The sequence below is a fragment of the Myxine glutinosa genome, chromosome 6, assembly GCF_964187855.1.
Source record: "Myxine glutinosa chromosome 6, kmMyxGlut1.1, whole genome shotgun sequence".
In the NCBI taxonomy this organism is placed as follows: domain Eukaryota; kingdom Metazoa; phylum Chordata; class Myxini; order Myxiniformes; family Myxinidae; genus Myxine; species Myxine glutinosa.
In genome coordinates this window covers 63686454-63707501 of record NC_136266.1, presented here as the reverse complement: position 1 = coordinate 63707501, position 21048 = coordinate 63686454, and the positions used below count along the sequence as shown (strand labels likewise).

The 21048-nt window shown below is 44.7% G+C and overlaps 1 protein-coding gene across 2 annotated transcripts in view; it reads right to left on the bottom strand.

The window, feature by feature from the left end:
• Positions 1-21048, bottom strand: part of KCTD18 (potassium channel tetramerization domain containing 18) — a 74882-nt gene that overhangs the window by 35584 nt on the left and 18250 nt on the right. For both annotated transcript variants that reach the window (XM_068120224.2, XM_068120225.2), the window contains exon 3: positions 1302-1495. In XM_068120224.2, coding sequence (XP_067976325.2) covers positions 1302-1495 — 194 coding nt within the window. The remainder of the gene's footprint in view (positions 1-1301; positions 1496-21048) is intronic.

Below are 21048 nucleotides of genomic sequence, written 5' to 3'. Positions count from 1 at the left end.
CATCATGATCATCATCATTTGAAAAGTTGTGTGTTTCTGAAATAAAAATTAGAAATGGTACGTACATGCTGCTGCTGTTGTTTTTTTTAGTTTCACAGTACAGTTGGTTAAGCACTTTTAATAAACTGTAAACGCATTCCTTCAATAAATTAATAACAGTACCGTTTTTTATTTGTAAGCATTTTTAATGAAACTAATCATGTGCATTCACGATCGAAAACAATTTAAACTTTAACAAATTCCCCCTATGAATCGAGCACCGCCGGGAACCTATAACGTTTCCTCCTTTTCACCATTGAAACAATGCCCCAACTTTCGCGGCATCACCATTTGCGGCCTTTTTCATGAATCAGGCAGGAACCACCAGGAACAGATCCCCATTTTCCCCATTGAAACAATGCCCCCACATTCACAGATTTGACATTCGAGGCATTTTCCATGAACGTATCCCCAGCATATGTCAAAGTCTGACTGTATATCGTTTTTGGCCCCATCACTCAATGGTGAAGAATCATTAAAAAAAAAAAAAGATTTAGGATCCGGATCCGGATCTTCAAAATCTGATCAATTTGGCCTGGTCACACACCTCTCCACCAAGTTACGTCCGAATTTGTCCATAACCTTTTGAGATATCATACTCACAGACAAAAAAGCAGCCAAACACACAAAAACATTTTTAAATATATATATTATCAAGATCCAGATCTTCACCAAAATCCTTCCATTAATTTGCAATTGGTAACTCACTTTGACACTAATACAATTTTTTATCACAGACGCTACACATCAAAAAGCTACATATTATCGAACAAACAGTTTGAAATGAAGCACCTCGTCACCATTAGAACATTTAAAATGCATTGGACGTGGCAATAAACGTGAATTGTTGCTCCCAGCTTGCCGGCTCAATGACAGAAGACGTCATTTGCATATTTCCCGCCTCCATCCCTACCCCGTTAAGAATCCCGTGTGGGCACGGGCAACTTACTAGTCTAATCAAATTCATCCTTGTCACACACCTAACCTGTCCACCAAATTTCGGCTGAATCCATCCATATTTTTTCCAAGATATCCTGCTCACAGACAAACAGAAAAGGATGAAAACATAATCTCTGCCCAGAGGCAACAAGCTCCAGAGTAGGAATAAGACAACGGAAACAAACATGCACACTGCATTATTGGCAACACGTTAGTCGAAAACTACAGTATTAAGCACAAATAAAATGAAAATAAAGTGATAAAACCACTTATAACATGTCAAGTTGCACAAATCTGAGTCGCTCGTTGTGACAATGACGCACCGTTTAAACATGCCCTTTTTGTTCATCTTGTTGCCGAGCTGCTTTTCAACAGCATGGACACCCTCGGCCCTGCTTGTGTAGATGCCGATGATTTTGCTCTCACAACTGGCATCGCACGTGTTAAGATAATGTAGCACCCACACCGTGGGCTCGGCACACACAAAGCCCAACTTGGCGCACGCCTCAGCCAACACCTGGGACGACACAATCAACAATGGGCAGATAAATAAAAAAATTTAAAAAAGATCTAACAGATAAAATAATTGTCAATTTTGAAAAAAATCTAATTCAACAGTATTGCATGTGAGAGTGAAACAAAAGTAATGAAATCAACCAATTCCATGCAGTTTCTAGTAGATAACAAACCTGACAGAACTGATGGTAAGGCACTTCATCAATATACCTGTCATTAACATTTTAAACCTTTCAGAAACAGATGGTGGCAATTACCTTCCTACTTCGACGAAGAACAAATACTCGACATGTCAGTGTTATGTTCCTCACTCAGTAATTAGCACCATTTTGTCATAAATAGAAAAGGAGAGAGAGGAGGCAAGGAAAAACTGCAAACTGCAAGGAAGAGGGTTGGGTTAGGAAGAGTTATTGGGAGTAATAAATATCGTGGGTAAGGATGAGGGATGACATGAGATGGTGGTACCCCACCTGCTCGAAGGTGTGGAAGGAATGGTGGGATAGAAGAGTCTCTGAAAGGTTCCACAAACAGGAGAAGCGAGAGACAAAGGAGCTGAAGTGTGCAGTCATCCTAGATTTTGGAAGTTTATTCAGGAGAGAGTTTAACAGGAGGAACATGTGCATCCCAGAGGTTGTTATGAAGGGTCGAAGATCTGACAGAGCAGAGGGAGCTAGACTGGAGGAGAAGTGTTACAAAAACAGAGACCACCCATATGTTTGCAATGTGAGAGCAACACACCGAGTGTACTTTGGCCTAATCACGGGAGCAACCAATAATTTTGAGAGATTTCGATTCTCCAGAATCCAGGAAAGAGATGTGATGCTGGGGTGTCAGCTCATAGTGGACAGCAGTACTCCTTTGAGTTATGGACAAACGCCCTGTAGACTGTGAATAACTCTGATTTTCCAAGGAAATATATGGAATGACAGAGGATGCCTATTCTTGAATACCTGACTACTGAGCAAATTATTTTCATAAAATTTGCTGGTTCAATTCTTCATTTATTTTTCATAGCACTTTAACGCTGATCGCAAATTACCATGATGGAATTAAGAGTCAACCACATGATGCGGAAAGGCATCACATGACGACCAGACAAGCCGGGACAGGCAGACTATCCACTCCCTCAAGGACAATAATGAGCCAGCAGGGAGCTTACCAACAATCCAATAGCAACATGGTAATTATTTTACTGCAGCTGAGTTTCCAGAAGCTTAGAATCCAAACCTTGAATACTGATATCCATGAGGTGCATTTGAACCCAGAAACTCAGGGATGCAAGAGAAGCGTCTTTCAGCACGAAGACACCACCATTGATTCCCTCACGACATGGTAAACATGCAAGGCTGGCTGCACCAATCGCTTCCATCAACTAGAGGCTTCATATAACAGGTTGCCCTGCGCTGTGTTAAATATATACTTAAATTACAATAAAATATTTATTTTAAAGATCATTAAAAAAAGAATTCACAGGTTTAGTGCAATTGAAGCAGTCTAATACACCACCCTATTTAATATGTCAAAATACTGCTAAACTGTAGGTTATTGGAAGTGGCAAGAAGGTGATTTGTCTTCTACAGTGTTCAGGTAAATAATTCAATTTAAATGAAATAAAGATTGTCAAAGTCGTATAAAAAGTTAATTCCGGAAATTTACCACCGTTGATGCAGGGTCGATTTTTTTATTTTTTTATGTTGGAGGCTCCAGGCACGGACTATATAGCCCTCATTGAGGCCAGGCCTTAAATAAAAGGCCAGGCCGATTACACCATCTTATCAAACACGTTCCATCAGTTATGTGTGCCTGTTGTATGTATCCACAATGACGTCCTTAAAGACTAAGTTTCCCATTTGGCATGATTTTCAATGTTGTTCACTGCCAGACAGGCACAGTAAAAAATATTACCTCGCTCATTTTCGTGCATGTACAATCACGACAAATTCAGAGACAAAGTACTGTAAAACAGCAAACTTGTTTTCTGATTCATGTTCCAATTTGTGTTCAAAATACAACATTCAATTTAAATACATTGTTCTTTAAAACAGTTTTAACTAGAACGACACTCTTCGACCATAAGATGTCGACCGATATGCCTCCACCAACAATTATTACATCATTATACACCATGGGCTACTATAGCTGGCCGTGCACCCCTCCCCCCCCCCCCCCCCCCCCCCCCACACCCTTCCCCACAAACCTCTGACCCTATATTTTTCTGATGCCCGAGACCTCGACTCCTAGAGTGTCCTGAATGTGAAATCAAATGTTAACATTGCATAAGTTGGGATGAACTTGTCATTTGGGGCCAATGTATGGGGGTACCCTCAATGTATGGGAGCTTCGCGTCGTGATCCGTTGGCAAATTTTCATATTTTGGTGAATTATGGGGTCATTTGTAAGTTTGAGACATATGTAATATGAGTTATTGGGGTACATATACACACACCCCTTGTAGATATTCGGCGCTACACATAATGATATGTGTATTAATTTACTTTGCCTTTATTAATTATTAGGTAAGTTTTAATTCAGCACTTCATTCTTCATGTTGGAACAGTTTAGCTTGGTTTCACTTCCAGCTCAAGTTTTTGGACTTGGCGTCGAAGAATCGCAGGGACAGACAAGGTTATAAAGCTTCACTTGCAGAACTGAGAATGATTAACCATATTATTTAAGCATATTTGAACTAATATTCCACCATATTTCAGCTGATTCCAATTGTGATACAGATCATTGACATTTATTTAAGGCAAAAAAAAAAAAAAGCATGTTTAGCGTCCTGCCTTTTTGAAAAAAAGGAGGGGGCACCTTTTTTTTCTTTCTTTTTTTTCAAAATGGCCGCCAGGCTCATTTTTTCCAAGATGGGCGCCTGCTTTTTTGTTTCTTTAGATTTGAAATACATGGAGAATGTTTGGGTCTTGACGAAATCAGAGCATGTAGAAACTACAGCACGCTAGCATGCTAGCGCTAACATTCTATAGCACACTCACACGTTTTGCTAGTCTACAACAACCAGCTGCATATTACTGCCGGATCTGTATGTACGTGTATCACAGACGGGATTATTTTGTGTGAGCGGCCATGAAACAATTATGATGGAGACTATCAAATCGAGAGAGTGAGAAAATTGATTGCTCGAACTGTCGAACGATGTTTTAAAAAAAAAAAAAAAAAAAAAAAAAAAAAGGAGGCGGCGGCCTCGAAAAAGGAAGCGGGCGGGGAGGCTAAACATGAATATTTTTTTGTTTGGCCTAAGATATATTTTCATTACACAAGTTCTTAAATGTGATAATTCTTCCTCATGAAATGTATTCCTTCATGCCAGATGTGCACCAATTGTGAATGTCGTATTGTTTTGTTTATTGCAGATCCAAGCCACAGTGTAATCTACTAAATACAACCAGACAATGTTGCAAGATTCTGCTGATACGCGGAATCCAACTGAAGAGGATAGCCTGCCATCGAAGAGAAAACGCGATGGCAGTGGTAAAGCCTCTACCTCCAAACCAAGATGCATAGTCCATGTTCCAGGATCAAACTGTAAGCCATTGCAGTTGTTCGTCAGCATGAAAGATGGTGATAAAAGACTGGACAAACTGAAAGAAGTACGATCCCTTAGATTGAGCCAACCAGTTGATTCCATACACAGAATGCAACAGGTGTGTGACCTCATTCCTGATACATATACAGACTATGATGGATATCATCGTGAATGTTACCAGAGGTTCACCATGAATCTTAAACGCATGAAGGTTCCTGCAGACACGCCTGGAACATCCAGAAGAAGTCGGCGATCGTCAACTGAGAGTGCTAACGTTCTCTTCAAGGCTGATTGTATTTTCTGTAACTCTGAAGGACGCAAGAAATTCAAAGTGAAAGGCAGCTGGTCAACCGAGGGAGCATCTAAATTTGAGTTTGATGGATGGAGAAGAGTTCTGGAATCAGCTGAGCAGAAAGCAGACGAAAAACTGTTGACTAGGATCAGGGGCCATGATTTGTTTGCATGTGAGGCACAGTACCACAAGAGCTGTCGAGCCAAGTACATTACGGATCCAAAGCAATGGAGGAGTACTGATGACGAAAAGCGAGCACAAGAAAATCTTGAGTTGGCACATAGGACAGCATACTCGGACGTGTGTGAGAAGATTGACAAAGACATTATATGTGACAAAAAGATTGTCAAGCTGAGTGAGCTCAGTCAGGAGTACATCTCAAGTCTGGCACATACAGAATTCCCCAATCCAAGCTACCACAGCGAAAAATTGAAGGCCAAGCTGGAGAAGGATGCCAACTATTGTGGGAAATTATCGTTCTGCAAACTTGATAACAAGAAGACGTTTACAGCATACATCGTATACAGCTCTGATATTGATGTAAACCGTGCTGTCCAGAGTGCATATGCACTCGGTTCAACAGACATGATTAAGGATGCCGCCACTTACTTACATCAGTTGATTCTGCACAGTTTTGAAGAAACTGAAGAATTGAAATGGCCACCAACAGCAAACGACCTAGAAAACAGTGAGGAGATACTACCACCTCAGTTGAAGAAGTTCTTCAGTTATGTGATGACTGGCAAACCAACTGCTGCCACATCATGATCCCACAGGCTGGTACATACTATTGGCCAATATTGTACAGAGTTGGCCATGGATGGGAGCTGAAGGATGGCAGGCTGGAACCACTGTGGTACACAGACGATGTTCTGCCACAGCAGCTCATCGATATCATGGACGAACCACTGGATTCTGACGACGTGGACTTAGATGACTCGGATGCAGAACTCCAGCTGCCAGACATCCCAGATCCGTTTGGTGGAGAAAGCACGGACAGTGCCCAAGAATGACAATGTTCACCAACGAATGTGCCCGTTTATTGTTTTGATTGTTAGGTGATCATTTGACCATATTGGTAATGAGATACATTCGGCCAGGTTAACCCTATATATGCCCGTTGTACAATTTGGCATACACTTTTTTCTAAACCTGTTTTTTCAAGTTGAGAATGTAAATTCTTATATCATTTTCGGATTTTTTTTATAACAAACACTAATGTTTTTGATGAAATGATGGTACCAAAGAGACGATTATAAGAATGTAAGGACTCTTTTAAAATGTTGCATTTGAAAGCATCAAATTTAGTTGTCTATGATCATGGTACATGAGAGATTCTTATAGCATAGAATTGGTACAGGAGTTATTGATGTATTGAATCATAGGAACGTATTGTCCTTGCTTTGCCATGTTTGCGCTATTAACGAGTGCCAAGTTTTAAATTGTCATAACTTTGTCAGTTTATGTCCTATAATGATAGTTGTGGTATTGAATGGTAGCGCTTGGGTCACAGTGTAGTTTACAATATGATTTGAACGAATAAAGTCTCACAGATATACCTCAAACAAACTTAATGTAGAAATTTGATTATTTTTGTGACACGCCGGATATCTATAAGGGGTGTGTGTATATGTAGCCCAATAACTCATATTACATATGTCTGAAACTTACTCATGAGGGTTTGAAACGAACTGACACAAGCTCAGCTTTCATTTGGTACCTTATATGTATGTGTAGCTGCTATAATGACCCCATAATTCACCAAAATATGAAAATGTGCCAACGGATCATGACGCGAAGCGAAATTGGTCACGTTTTGAGGGTACCCCCATACATTGGCCCCAAATAACAAGTTCATCCCAACTTATGCAATGTTAACATTTGATTTCATGTTCAGGACACTCTAGGGCATCAGAAAAATATAGGGTCGGAGGTTTTTGGGGGGGGGGGGGGGGGGGGAGGGCACGGACAGCTATAGTAGCCCATGGCCTATTATATATACTTGTATAAAGTTTGATTTAAATCCATTCAGCTGTTCTCAAGTTATCACATTTTTACCTGAAATGACCTCTGACCTTTGATCTGTTGATGCCATAATCCAATCAGTTCATCTCAGCATCATATATACTTATACCAAGTTTGTTCAAAATCCCATCACTGGTAAACGAGTTGGTGCGGCAACATAATTTTTACTTAACATGACCTCTGATCTTTGACCTCTTAACCCCAAAATTGAATCTGTTTATCTTTGCATCATCTATCTATAATTCCAGTAATCTCTGTCTGTCTGTCTGTCTGTACGTTTGTTTGTCTGTGACCGCTGTTTCTCGACAACCACGGGTCCGATATACTTTTAACTTGCCAGGTATATTGCTGGGGACCCGAGGATGTGCCTTTTCAAGGTTTCATATTAATCGGACAATTACTTACCGAGCTATGTCCAAAAAACGATTCAACCAATCAGAGAGCAGCGAACTATCGCGTGTGCCGAACGTGGCGGGCACACTCTGCCTCGGATGGCACATTTGAGAGCGTATTCATTTATTTCACGTTTGCAAACTATGTTGGCGTTAAACTATGTTTTACAACTAATAAAAACGAATTTGCGATTCATTCGCTTTCCTGCGCGTTTGTGCACGCGATGGCGATTTCTTTACCAAACTCCGGAAGCCGTTCGCTTTGGACCAAACCATTGCATGTAAATAGAGGGGGGGGGATTGTCACCACTCGCAAGCCGTTCGCTTTGGACCAAACCATTGCATGTAAATAGAGGGGGGGGATATAATTTTAGATATAGATATAGTACGGGCATGCCCTAGTCTATCTATAATTCCAGTAATCTCTGTACGTCTGTACGTCTGTTTGTCTGTGACCGCTGTTTCTCGACAACCACGGGTCCGATATACTTTTAACTTGCCAGGTATATTGCTGGGGACCCGAGGATGTGCCTTTTCAAGGTTTCATATTAATCGGACAATTACTTACCGAGCTATGTCCAAAAAACGATTCAACCAATCAGAGAGCAGCGAACGATCACGTGTGCCGAACGTGGAGGACACACTCTGCCTCGGATGGCACATTTGAGAGCGTATTCATTTATTTCACGTTTGCAAACTATGTTGGCGTTAAACTATGTTTTAAAACTAATAAAACCGAATTTGCGATTCATTCGCTTTCCTGCGCGTTTGTGCACGCGATGGCGATTTCTTTACCAAACTCCGGAAGCCGTTCGCTTTGGACCAAACCATTGCATGTAAATAGAGGGGGGGGATTGTCACCGTACTCGCAAGCCGTTCGCTTTGGACCAAACCATTTCATGTAAATAGAGGGGGGGGATATAATTTTAGATATAGATATAGTACGGGCAATGCCCTAGTGATATATAATTGTACCAAGGTTGGTGAAAATCCCATGACCGGTTCAGTAAGTTAGATCGGTAACAGAATTTTTACCTGACCGGACTTCTCACATTTTACCTTTGACCTCTTGACCCCAAACTCTAATCAGTTTATCTTTATATCATTATACTTACCTGTACCAAATTTGAATTAGATCCCCTCAGCCATTCTCACATTAAAAACCAATTACAGACTTTGATCTTTGACCTCTTAACCTCAAAATCAAATCAGTTCATCTTTGCATCATAATATATACTTGCACTATCTTTGGTCAAAATCCTATCACTGGTTCACAAGTTATCTTGGTAACAGAATTTTTGCCTGACATGACCTCTGACCATTGGCTTTTGACCTCGTAACCCCAAAATCGAATCAATTAATCTTTACCTCATCATACATACCTGCACAGTGTGCACCAAGTTTGACTAAGATCCCTTCAGCCATTCTCAAGTTATCGCAGTAACGAAAACCTATCAAGGATGGACAGACGGAGAGTAGGACAGACAACCTGTAAACATAATGACTCCAGTGACTTCATAGGCAGAGGCGTAAAAATTCCGGAAGTTAGCAATAATGAAGCAGCCTCATACACTGCCATATTTAACAATGTTCTACATTGTTCAAGTGAATAATTCAATCATCGTACTAAAATAAACAATTTGGTGTCTGTCTGACGATTTTTGACCGCGATACATTCGGTCATTACTTATCCAATCCCCACCTAACTTGACAGGAGGACAAAGGGTTACACAATGAAGATTGTATCAAATTCATTTCTCCCCCTTCCCCAAGGAGGTTTCCTCTGCCAATGGGGGTTTCCCCGCCAATAGGGTTGCGTGTTGAGGTGTATATCCGTGTTAAGTTACCTTTATCGTGGCGTTTTTCCAAGGACACTTTGAATAACAAAACTAAAAATAACAGCATAATATTAATCTATATTATAAAACAAGAGTGTCTGTCTGTCTGTCCATCCGTCCGTCCATCCGTCCATCCCCAAACTACTCCCTCAGTTTTGGGGCTAGCCCCGCCAAACCTCCTCTGGCACGTTTTGGGGTCCCACCGGATGTTCTAAGGTAGGTACGAGGTTTCAAAAATTCCTCAATAAAATTATGATTTTGAAATACACTCAATACGAACCTGCCGCGAATGCGGAAACCCGATGCTGTGGCTTACCAATATGGTGGCCCACCATCTTGGTCATCGCACAGCACCTCGCTGGGTTCTTAAGCCGTCATTTTGTTTCGGCCGACTCAAGCGTGCCTTGCCTTGGAAACACAATCGATTAATTAATTATCATTACATAACTGAAGCATATCATAAAAATCTGGATTCTGATATGAGGATTGGATGCTGTAGACTAAATAATTTCCAAATCTGGAGTGAAATCTGACAAAATTTACCATATCTCTCGATTTTATAACTTAGTGATCGAGATCTAGCGAGATCTTGCGGGGGAGGTCACGAATGTTCGAAGCGGTCGCGATCTTCATGCACGCTCGAAGTTAAGTAATTGTTCACAATTGTATTTTTCTCGAAACTGTATTTATCTTACGTGTGTGTACCTAAAGTGCGTCCCTTGGAAGATTTATCGGTGTTAATCTTTCATACCTGTATATAATAGTCGAGTATTTTGTGCCGCGGAATTTTGCGGCCTTGTTCTTGAAGATTCCGACATTGAGGCTTGTTTTCTCCCAGTGGTCGATTGTGGTCCTTCTACTCTCGTTCTCTCAGTCTTTTCCCAGTCTTTTCACCCCATACTTCCTTGTTTAAATTCTTAACTAATAATAATAAATAAATAAATAAACATTTCCTTCTTTTCGTTCATTCGTTCTGCGACCATGTGTTTCACCCCCATTTTCATGCAATTCCCCAGATCTGTTTTGCCCTGTTCCTTTTGCTGACACCTTTTCTCCTGTTCACGTGACTCGTGGTTGTCCCTCTGGGCTCCCTCTCCCCGTTGGTATTTTTGCGAATATTAGATTGTTCTTCACGGTTCTGTTTAAATATGTTTAAACTTTCCCCTGCAGTGTTTTATTCAGTGGTATATTACAACACGCTGTTTTTCATCCTATTTAAAAGGCTTTTTTCAATTTCCTCTCCAACTCATTCCACTTCAAAAAAATATTCAATCTCTCATAATTCTAAATCACTACATGCTCTAAATTCAAATTCATTCCACCTCTCCTCCATCGTTCTTAAACGGATCTCGAACTTGAAAATCACAATAAACCCAATTTGTTATCAATGTTCGTCTTTCATTAATCATCCACTTTCTGGATCATCAAATCATCATCCAATCCAAGCATCATATCAATCATCCAAGCCTGGTGTTGGCTTAGTGGTTAGTGTGCCGGCTTGGGATCCTAAGATCCTGGGTTCGAATCCCGGCCGATCACTGAATTAACACCAGGGGGGTTGACTCAGCCTGTCATTCTTCCGAGGTCGGCAAATTGAGTACCAGCTTGCTGGGATGAATGATCCCGGTGTGTACCCCGGTTTAGAATAGGTACACCGTATCCCTGCGCATCGTAAGAGGCGACTCAGGGTTGGCGCCAGGAAGGGCATCCGGCCGTAAAAACATTGCCTCAAACAGGGAACCATGATTGTCATGAGGCCCGCAAGGCTAACCATGCTGTAGCGGGGGAAAATGGACTTAAAACGATCATTTCATTTTCTAAACTCCCCCTTGCCCCTCCCCTCCTAAACTCCCCCTTGCACCTCCCCTCCTAAACTCCCCCCTTGCCCTCCCCTCCTAAACTCCCCCCTTGCCCTCCCCTCCAAAACTCCCCATAACTGCTCCCCTTCAAAACTACCCCCCTACCCCTCCCCTTCAAAATCTCCCCCCATACCATCCCTCTCCAATTCTCCCCCCTCCAACCTCCTTCTCAAAGCTGCCTCCTCCCACTTCATCTCCCTTCTATCTCATACCTCCACCTCCCCCAACCTTCTACTTTCCTCTGTCCCCCCCCCCCCCCCCCCCCCCACTCAAACAACCCCTCACTGTGCCTCATCCCATCACCATCAAACCTTTCATCCTTCTCATCCTTCCCTTTCTTGTAACTCTTCTGTAATCTCTGACAAACTATCAACTGCTCTGCCCACCTCCCCTCTCATCCTTCATCTGTACACTACTCCCTCCACCTACCCTCTCCTGCACCCGATGCTCCCCCTCTCTCCTCATTAACAATATGGACATAAACATCCGGGGCCTTCGCTCAAACCTGATTGATCTCTCTATTCAGGTTGCTTCTGACAATCCAGACTTGATCTGCTCAACAGAAACTTTCCTCCTTCAAGATGTCTCTGATTCCTTAACATCTCTAACTGGTCACTCCCTCCTCCGGTATGATAGACCCGAGCCTCGTCCTGGTGGTGGGTTTGCTATCTTTATCAAAAACTCTCTCTTCACTCTCCTTCCACTGCCCTCTCTCCACCCCACCCCGAGGAGTACCTCCAGCTACGGCTTCCTCTCCGCTCCCACCTTTTGTTCATATGTGTTCTGTACCGTCCACCAAACAGTGATGACTCCATTTACATGTCGCTGTCTGACAATATGGACCAACTTCTATGAACTCATCCCAACTCTCTCTTCCTCATATGTGGTGACTTCAGCTGTCATCATGCCAGATGGCTGGGTGTGGGTTCCTCTCTCACGAGCCATGGCACCTCAGCAAAGGACATCTGTGACTCATTGGGACTGACACAATCTGTCAATTTCCCGACCCGGATCTCAGTCAATGGAGTATCTTCTCTTCTAGGCTGGGTAATGACAAAGCTTCCCTGCAAATATCTGCTGCTCTTCTTCTGCTCCAATCGGTTCTTCTGATCATGTGCTTGTTAAAGTGGACTTCTCTCTGGCCATTCTCAGAGAGCCTCCTCAACGCCGACGAGTCTGGCATTTCACTCAGGCTGACTGGCACGGTCTGGAAGCAGCCATCAATCATCTGGACTGGTCTCCCATCTCTACTGCCTCTGATATCAATTCTTCCTGTGAATTCTTCCAAAGCAAACTGCTCTCTCACATGCACAGATTTATCCCATTTGGTCTTCAGTTGTCTTACCCTTCCTCCCGCCCATGGGACACTGAATCTTGTGGTGAGGCAGTTGCCCTGAAACAACTTGCCTTTGCCTCTTGGAAGGCAAATACAAATGAAGGCAATCTCAGTTACTTCCACCAAGCTCGAAACAAGTGTGTGTCTACCCTCAGGAGTGCCAGGAAGCACGATCTCTCCACACTCAAGATTGAACTCTCAAACCTGTCTCCTTCCTCCAAATCCTGGTGGCGTCTCGTCAAATCCGTTTCTGGTGTTTGTTCCCCCTCAATTCCCTCCCTTACCTCAAATGGCTACACAGTTGACACCGCACGTGACAAAGCTGAATGCCTCAACTCTGTGTTTGCCTCAAAATCTTGTGTCCCAAACCGATCTCTCTCTGTTCGCACCTTACCCAGTCGAACCCAACTGCTCCTGGACTCTGTGTCCTTCACTCCTGACAAGGTGGAAAAGTTTTTGTCAAACCTCGACTCTGATTCTGCAACTGGACCAGACGGCATCAGCCCACGGGTCCTAAAATCCTGCTCTGCCGCTCTATCTCACCCTCTCTCTGTTCTTTACACCCTCTCTTTTGCTCAAGGTCATCGGCCAGCATCTTGGAAATCAGCAAACATTACCGCTTTACACAAAAAGGTGCAAAAACAGATCCTTGCAACTACAGACCAATCAGCCTGCACCCAATTATCAGCAAAGTCATGGAAACCATCATTGCTTCGGATATCAAATCCTTCCTCTTCTCCAATGGCTTGATCTCCGATCATCAATTTGAATTCAGACCAGGTCATTCTACTCTGGACATGTTGCTTCTGCTGTTTCAACAATGGATACAACAACAACAACAACAACATGCATTTTAAGGCCATGTTCCCTGCTAGAGCGGGGGTTAGCCTTGCAGTCCCCATGACAATCTTCTCCATTTTGCCCTATTTTCTGCATCTCTCCTTGTTAACCCCCTTGCCCGCATTTCTTCTTCCACCATCTTTAGCCAAGTCTTTCTCGGTCTTCCCTGTCCTCTACTTCCTTCTACATTAACTTCCATCACTCTTCTCAACCAGTCACTTTCATCCTTCCTCAATACATGACCAAACCATCTCAACCTGTTCCTCTTCACAGCATCAATCACAGGCAATATTCCCATCATCTTTCGCAATTCATCATTTGTCTTCCTCTCTCTCAGCGATACTCCGCACATCCATCGAACCATTCGCATTTCCACCCTTTCCAGCCTTCGTTGCTGCTCTACGTTCATTACCCATGTCTCACTCCCATAAATCACAACACTTCTCACACATGCAGCATACACCTTTCCCTTCAGCTTCAGCGACACTCTCCTCCTCATCAGCACACCACTCAGTTCCCAAAACTTCTTCCATGCACATCTCACTCGAGCAACCGTTGCCGAGTCTGATCCACCTTCTCCATTCAGCATGTCTCCGAGGTAGCAAAATGTTTTCACACCTTCCAGCTTCACGCCGTCTCCAAGATCCAACTCAACATTTCCTCCATCTGCAGCTCCCTCTGTGCACACCTTACATTTGAATGTAGCTGCCACACTGGTTAATGACCGTCTCAGACCACTACATTTTTGATGAACCCACTCAGCACACATTGTACATTGAATGGAGTTCACTCCGACACCCTTCCTGCACACAGCACACGGCCACTTCCCAGTTCTTTCCACCTCACCACATGCTTTACCACTTGCCATCACCTTTGTCTTTCCGATATTCACCTTCAGACCTTTTGTCTCCATACATTCCTTCCACTTGTTCATCTTTTCCTTCAGTCCATCCATACTTTCCGCAATCAACACCAGATCATCTGCATACAACAACTCCCACGGTAAACCCTCCTTTACGGTCTGAGCCAGCACCTCCATCACAGCTACAAATAGTAGTGGACTTAGTACCGACCCCTGATGCACTCCCACCTTCACCTCAAACTCCCCACTGTTCCCGTCCTTCGTCCTTACAGCTGTGCGTGCTCTTTTGTACATTGCCATCACTACTCTGATCAACCATTCCTCCACTCCTAACTTCCTCAATGCCCATGTCAATACTTTGCGTGGAACCCTATCGAATGCTTTCTCCAGATCAACAAACCCAAAAAAGAACTTCTTCCTCTTATCCATGTACTTTTCCTGCAACTGCCTCACAATGAAAAGCGCATCTGTCGTTCTTCTTCCTGGCATAAATCCAAACTGCATTTCGTCGATCTTCACTTTCTTCCTTATCCTCCTCTCCAACACCCTTTCCAATACCTTCATTCCATGCTCCAATAACTTTATCGCTCGGTACGAGCCACACTCCAGAGGGTCACATTTCCCCTTGTATAGAGGGACGAGGGTACTCAGTTCCCAATCCACTGGAATGCGGCCTTCTTTCACCACCAGATTACAGATCTCTTTCATTCTCTTCACACCCCAACTTCCTGCTGCCTTCAACATATCTCCAACAACTCCCGTCGGCCCTCCCGCTTTTCCACTCTTCATTGCTTTTATCGCTTCCTCAACTTCCTTCTCAGTTATCTTCTCTGCCGGTCCTAAAACTGGGTTACTCTCTATGTTGCCATCCCATTCATTCTCTGTATTCAACAGCATTTCCATATATCTTTTCCATCTTCCTTTACTTCCATCTGGGTCGACAACGATTTGTCCCACTTCATCCTTCAAGCAACTCACCCCCATCACATCACACCTCTCTTTCGCTATCTGCTTTGCAATCCTGAATACTGCTTTCTGACCCTCTTCCTAATCCAAGCGTTCTCCGAACATTTTCCTACATGCCTCCCACGCCTTTGCTACCTCTTTCTTTGCAGCCTTCCTGGCTGCCTTATAACTTTCATGCTCTGCTGTTTCTGCTCCCGTACCCTTCGCCTTCTGCCACTATTTGAACTTCTTCCTCTTCTCGTCAATCCTCTTTCCAACCTCAACATCCCACCACCATGTTTCCGAATGCCTCGGTGGTCCTTTTGTCCATCCACATACCTCACCAACAGCTCCCAACAGACTAGCTTTCATTGACATCCAACCACTTTCAAGCTCAACCACATCATCCTCTACCCTACTCAGCCTCTCTTTTAATGCCTCCCTTACTGTCACCTCTTTCAACCTCCACACCTTCATTCTCGGTTGGTACTTCACCCGCCGAGCTCTCCTCGGACCTTTCACTCTTATGGCGCAGACAACCAAGTGGTGCTGTGAAACAGCCTCCTCCCCCGGGATCACCTTTGTGTCCCGGAGGTGCCCCCTATCTCGCCGACGCACCATCAGGTAGTCAACGGTTGTCGTCGACCCACCTGACGTGTATGTAACAAGCTTATTGTCCTCTTTCTGGAACTGAGTATTACAAATCAACAAATCAGCTCCATCAGCAAACTCCAAAATCCTTTCACCTTCTCCATTTCTCACACCATATCCGTAACCCCCATGAACTCCCTCAAAACCATCCATACTCCTTCCCACATGTCCATTCAGGTCTCCTCCCACCACAACAACTTCCTCATCTTTCACGTTTTCCATCAGCTTCTCTATCGCACACCAGAACTTGTCCTTCTCTTCATCGCTTCGACCAACCTGCGGAGCATATCCCGAGATGACGTTCACCAAGAGCTTTCCAATCATCATTTTCACCATCATCAACCTATCACTCACTCTAGTCACACTCACCACACTGTCTACAAACTCCTCAGAAAACAGGACACCAACACCATTCACGCCCTCCGGGCACCCTTGCCACACAAACTTGTATTTCTGTCCCTGCCTACCCTTCACCATTCTCACACCACTTCCCTTCCATCTCGTCTCTTGCACACAACATATGTCCACTCTTCTTCTGACCAATACTTCCACCACTTCTCCTGATCTCCCTGTCATTGTCCCCACATTCCATGTCCCAAACCTCAGAAACCGATCTCCACTTCGGGCTGCACCCTGCCCATATGTACTTGTGATTGTCATGGTTCTCTTTTTTGAGGCAATGTTTTTATGGCCGGATGCCCTTCCTGACGCCAACCCTCTTAGTCGTCTCTTACGACACGCAGGGATACGGTGTACCTATTCTGACCAGGGTACACACTGGGAAACGTTTAAAACATGTAAATTCTGGGGGGGAGGGGGGGGCGTCAGCATCACGGCTGCGGTTTAAACATATTCCAACAATATCCAAACAGAACGATGAAAAAACAATCCGGGAAAAGTCTCCAAGCGAGAACGTGGATTTGAGAAAGAAGGAGCAGAGGCGGAAGAAAACGAGATACAGGGGGCAGGGCACAAGCCGAGACGAGGAGGAGAGCGAACAAGCACGTGTCCGGGAGGAGAGAAAGAATCAATATATAATTATTTGTCTAGGGAGGTGAGGTGAGGGGGAGAAAACAAAATAAAAGAAACAAGCAATACAGCGAAGGAAATAACCCAAACCGACAAAACACCGACGGGGGGAGGGCCGCAACTCACCAGGCCGCGCACGAGGTACGACTCAGAAAACGATTAACTACACACAAGTTTGCACGAACCACAAACCAACACCAACTAGATACACACAATAACACGTACACAGCAAAATAACCAGTGGAAATTTGACAAAGACAAGAATGGGAAAACACTCAAACTTCGATGCCGTGGAGAGCTCGAAGCACGCCTCACTCGCCCGAGGAACCGGATGTTCCCTGTTTCAACAATGGATGGAGGTCCTAAATGCCAAACAGGAAATCAGAGCTGTCTCCCTTGACATATCACGTGCCTTTGATACGGTCTGGCACCCAGCTCTGCTTACCAAACTCTGCTCCGATGGTATCCATGGAAATCTCCACGCTTGGCTTGTGGAATTCCTCTCTGGTCGTAGTCAAGGTGTAGCCCTGAATGGATTTCTCATCCCCCCTTCCTGTTCTGGCTGGAGTTCCCCAAAGTAGTGTTCTGGGCCCTGTGCTTTTTCTGGTCTTCATCAATGATCTTTTTTTTTCTTTTTTTTTTCTTTTTTGTACACAAGATCGAGGCTCGCGAAAGAGCGAACATTAATCACACAGAAAGACAAACCGACACATAAAACATATAACATGGGGAGCGGTAGACAAGATGGGGAGAGAGGGGGAAGGACACAAAAACAACATTTGAGAGCAGGGACATCGAGAGATCTGTGGGAGGGAGAGGGCTTTGGGGGGTGGCATGGGAAGGGGGGGGGGGGTGGGAGAGGTAAAAATCATATGGACACTGCCATGACTTCCAGGAAAGAAGTTGGAATTTCAACCAAGGTGGATCTGGGGTGAATTAGAGGGGGTAGAAAAGATCAAGGTTTTGGATGGGGGAAGATAAGAGATGGTGGTGAACAGATGTTTTAAAGACCTGGAGGGAGGAGTGGGATTGAAGGGAGTGTGGGAGTTTGTTCCAGAGGCGGGAGAAAAGAGGAATGAAAGAGTGAAGGTGAGCAGAGAGCCGAGATTTCGGCAGTTTAACCATCAGAGGGTTGCTGGCAGATCTTGTGCGACCTGTAGGAATATTTGGGGGACAAAGCACAGAGAGAGCTGGGGGAGCAAGGCTGGAGAGGAGTCGGTAGAAAACAGAAAGACCACCTACCTGCCTGCGGTGAGTGAGTGAAAGGCCCTTGGAGATAGCTTCATCGCGGGAGATTCCAATGATTCTGAAAGCTTTGGCTTCAACAGCATGAAGCCGAGCTAGGTGTGAGGCAGGAGCACCGGCCCATAGGGAAGAACAGTATTCCATTGATCTGCGGATGAAAGCCTTGCATGTGGTGAGGAGCTCAGGTGTGCCGAGGAAGGACTTCGCACGACGGAGGATGCCCAATCGGCGACTGGCTTTGGAGGCCAGCTTGGAAATGTGGTTTTCCCAAGAAAGAGCATGGCAGATAGTGAGACCCAAAAGCTTCAGCGACAGAACTTCTTGGAGAGGATTGTTGAGAAAGTAGATGGGAGGGTTGTCCAGTCGATCTTTTCGGAGAGACATAGTAAGAGTGTGAGATTTGTCAGGATTGAAAGACTTGTTCCACTTGTTTGACCAGTCTGTGATTTTGTCCAGGTCTTCAGAGAGTGAGGAGGCTGCAGACTGCCGATCTGAGGGAAGAGGATTGGAGCGGCAGAGAGTGGAGTCATCAGCATAGAGATAGAGAGGATTTTCCAGAGAGTCGGAGAGATCATTGATAAAGACCAGAAAAAGCACAGGGCCAGAACACTGCCTTGGGGAACTCCAGCCTGAACAGGAAGGGGAGATGAGAGAAATCCATTCAGGGCCACACGTTGACTACGACCAGATTGGAAGTCCGCAAGCCATGCATGGAGATTTCCATGGATGGCATAGGAGGAGAGTTTGGTGAGCAGAGCTGGGTGCCAGACCGTATCGAAGGCAGGTGATATGTCAAGGGAGACAGCTCTGATTTCCTGTTTGGCATTGAGGACCTCCATCCATTGTTGAGACAGCAGAAGCAGCATGTCCAGAGTAGAATGACCTGGTCTGAATCCAAATGGATGATCGGAGATCAAGCCATTGGAGAAGAGGAAGGATTTGATATCCGAAGCAATGATGGATTCCATGACTTTGCTGATAATTGGGAGCAGGCTGATTGGTCTGTCGTTGCAAGGATCTGTTTTTGCACCTTTTTGTGTAAAGCGGTAATGTTTGCTGATTTCCAGGATGCTGGCAGATGACCTTGAGCAAAAGAGAGGGTGAAAAAAACAGAGAGAGGGTGAGATAGAGCGGCAGAGCAGGATTTTAGGACCCGTGGGCTGATGCCGTCTGGTCCAGTTGCAGAATCAGAGTCGAGGTTTGACAAAAACACCTCCACCTTGTCAGGAGAGAAGGACACAGAGTCCAGGAGCAGTTGGGTTCGACTGGGTAAGGTGGGAACAGAGAGAGATGGGTTTGGGACACAAGATTTTGAAGCAAACACAGAGTTGAGGCATTCAGCTTTGTCACGTGCGGTGTCAACTGTGTAGCCATTTGAGGTAAGGGAGGGGATGGAGGGGGAACAAACACCAGAAACGGATTTGACCAGACACCACCAGGATTTGGAGGAAGGAGACAGGTTTGAGAGTTCATTCTTGAGTGTGGAGAGATAGTTTCTTCCTGGCACTCCTGAGGGTAGACACACACTTGTTCCGAGCTTGGTGGAAGGAACTGAGATTGCCTTCAGTTGGATTAGCCTTCCAAGAGGAAAAGGCAAGTTGTTTCAGGGCAACTGCCTCACCACAAGATTCAGTGTACCATGGATGGGAGGAAGGGTAAGACAACTGAAGACGAGATGGGATAAATCTGTGCATGAGAGAGAGCAGTTTGCTTTGGAAGAATTCCCAGGAAGAATTGATGTCAGAGGCAGTGGAGATGGGGTACCAGTCCAGATGATTGATGGCTGCTTGAAGACCGTGCCAGTCGGCCTGAGTGAAATGCCAGACTCATTGATGCTGAGGAGGCTCTCTGAGAATGGCCAGAGAGATGTCCAATTTAACAAGCACATGATCAGAAGAACCGATTGGAGCAGAAGAAGAGCATCAGACATTAGCAGGGAAGTTTGTCAAAACCAAATCTAGAAGAGAAGATACTCCATTGGCTGAGATCCGGGTCGGGAAATTTGCAGATTGTGTCAATCCCAGTGAGTCACAGAAGTCCTTTGCTGAGGTGCCATGACTGGTGAGAGAGGAACCCACACCCAACCCGCTGACATGATGACAGTTGAAGTCACCACATATGAGGAAGAGAGAGTTGGGATGAGTGGATAAAAGTTGGTCCATGTTGTCAGACAGTGAAATGTAAATGGAGTCATCGCTGTTTGGAGGACGGTACAGAACACATATGAACAAAAGGTGGGAGCAGAGAGGAGGCCGTAGCCAGAGGCACTCCTGGGGTTGAGGTGGAGAGAGGGCAGTGCAAGGAGAGTGAGAAAGAGAGTTTTTGATAAAGATAGCCACCCAACCACCAGGACGAGGCTCAGGTCTATCATACCGGAGGAGGGAGTAACCAGGAAGAGATATTAAGGAATCAGAGACATCTTGAAGGAGGAAAGTTTCTGTTAAGCAGATCAAGTCTGGATTGTCAGAAGCAACCTGTATGGAGAGATCAGTCAGGTTTGAGCGAAGGCCCCGGATGTTTGAGGTCCATACCGTTAATGAAGAAAGAGGGGGAGCATCGGGTGCAGGAGAGGGGAGGGGAGGGGTCGTGTCAGATGAAGGATGAGAGGGGGAGGAGGGAAGAGCAGTTGATAGTGTGTCAGAGATTACAGAAGAGTTACAAGAAAGGGAAGGAAGAGGAGGACGAAAGGTTTGATGGTC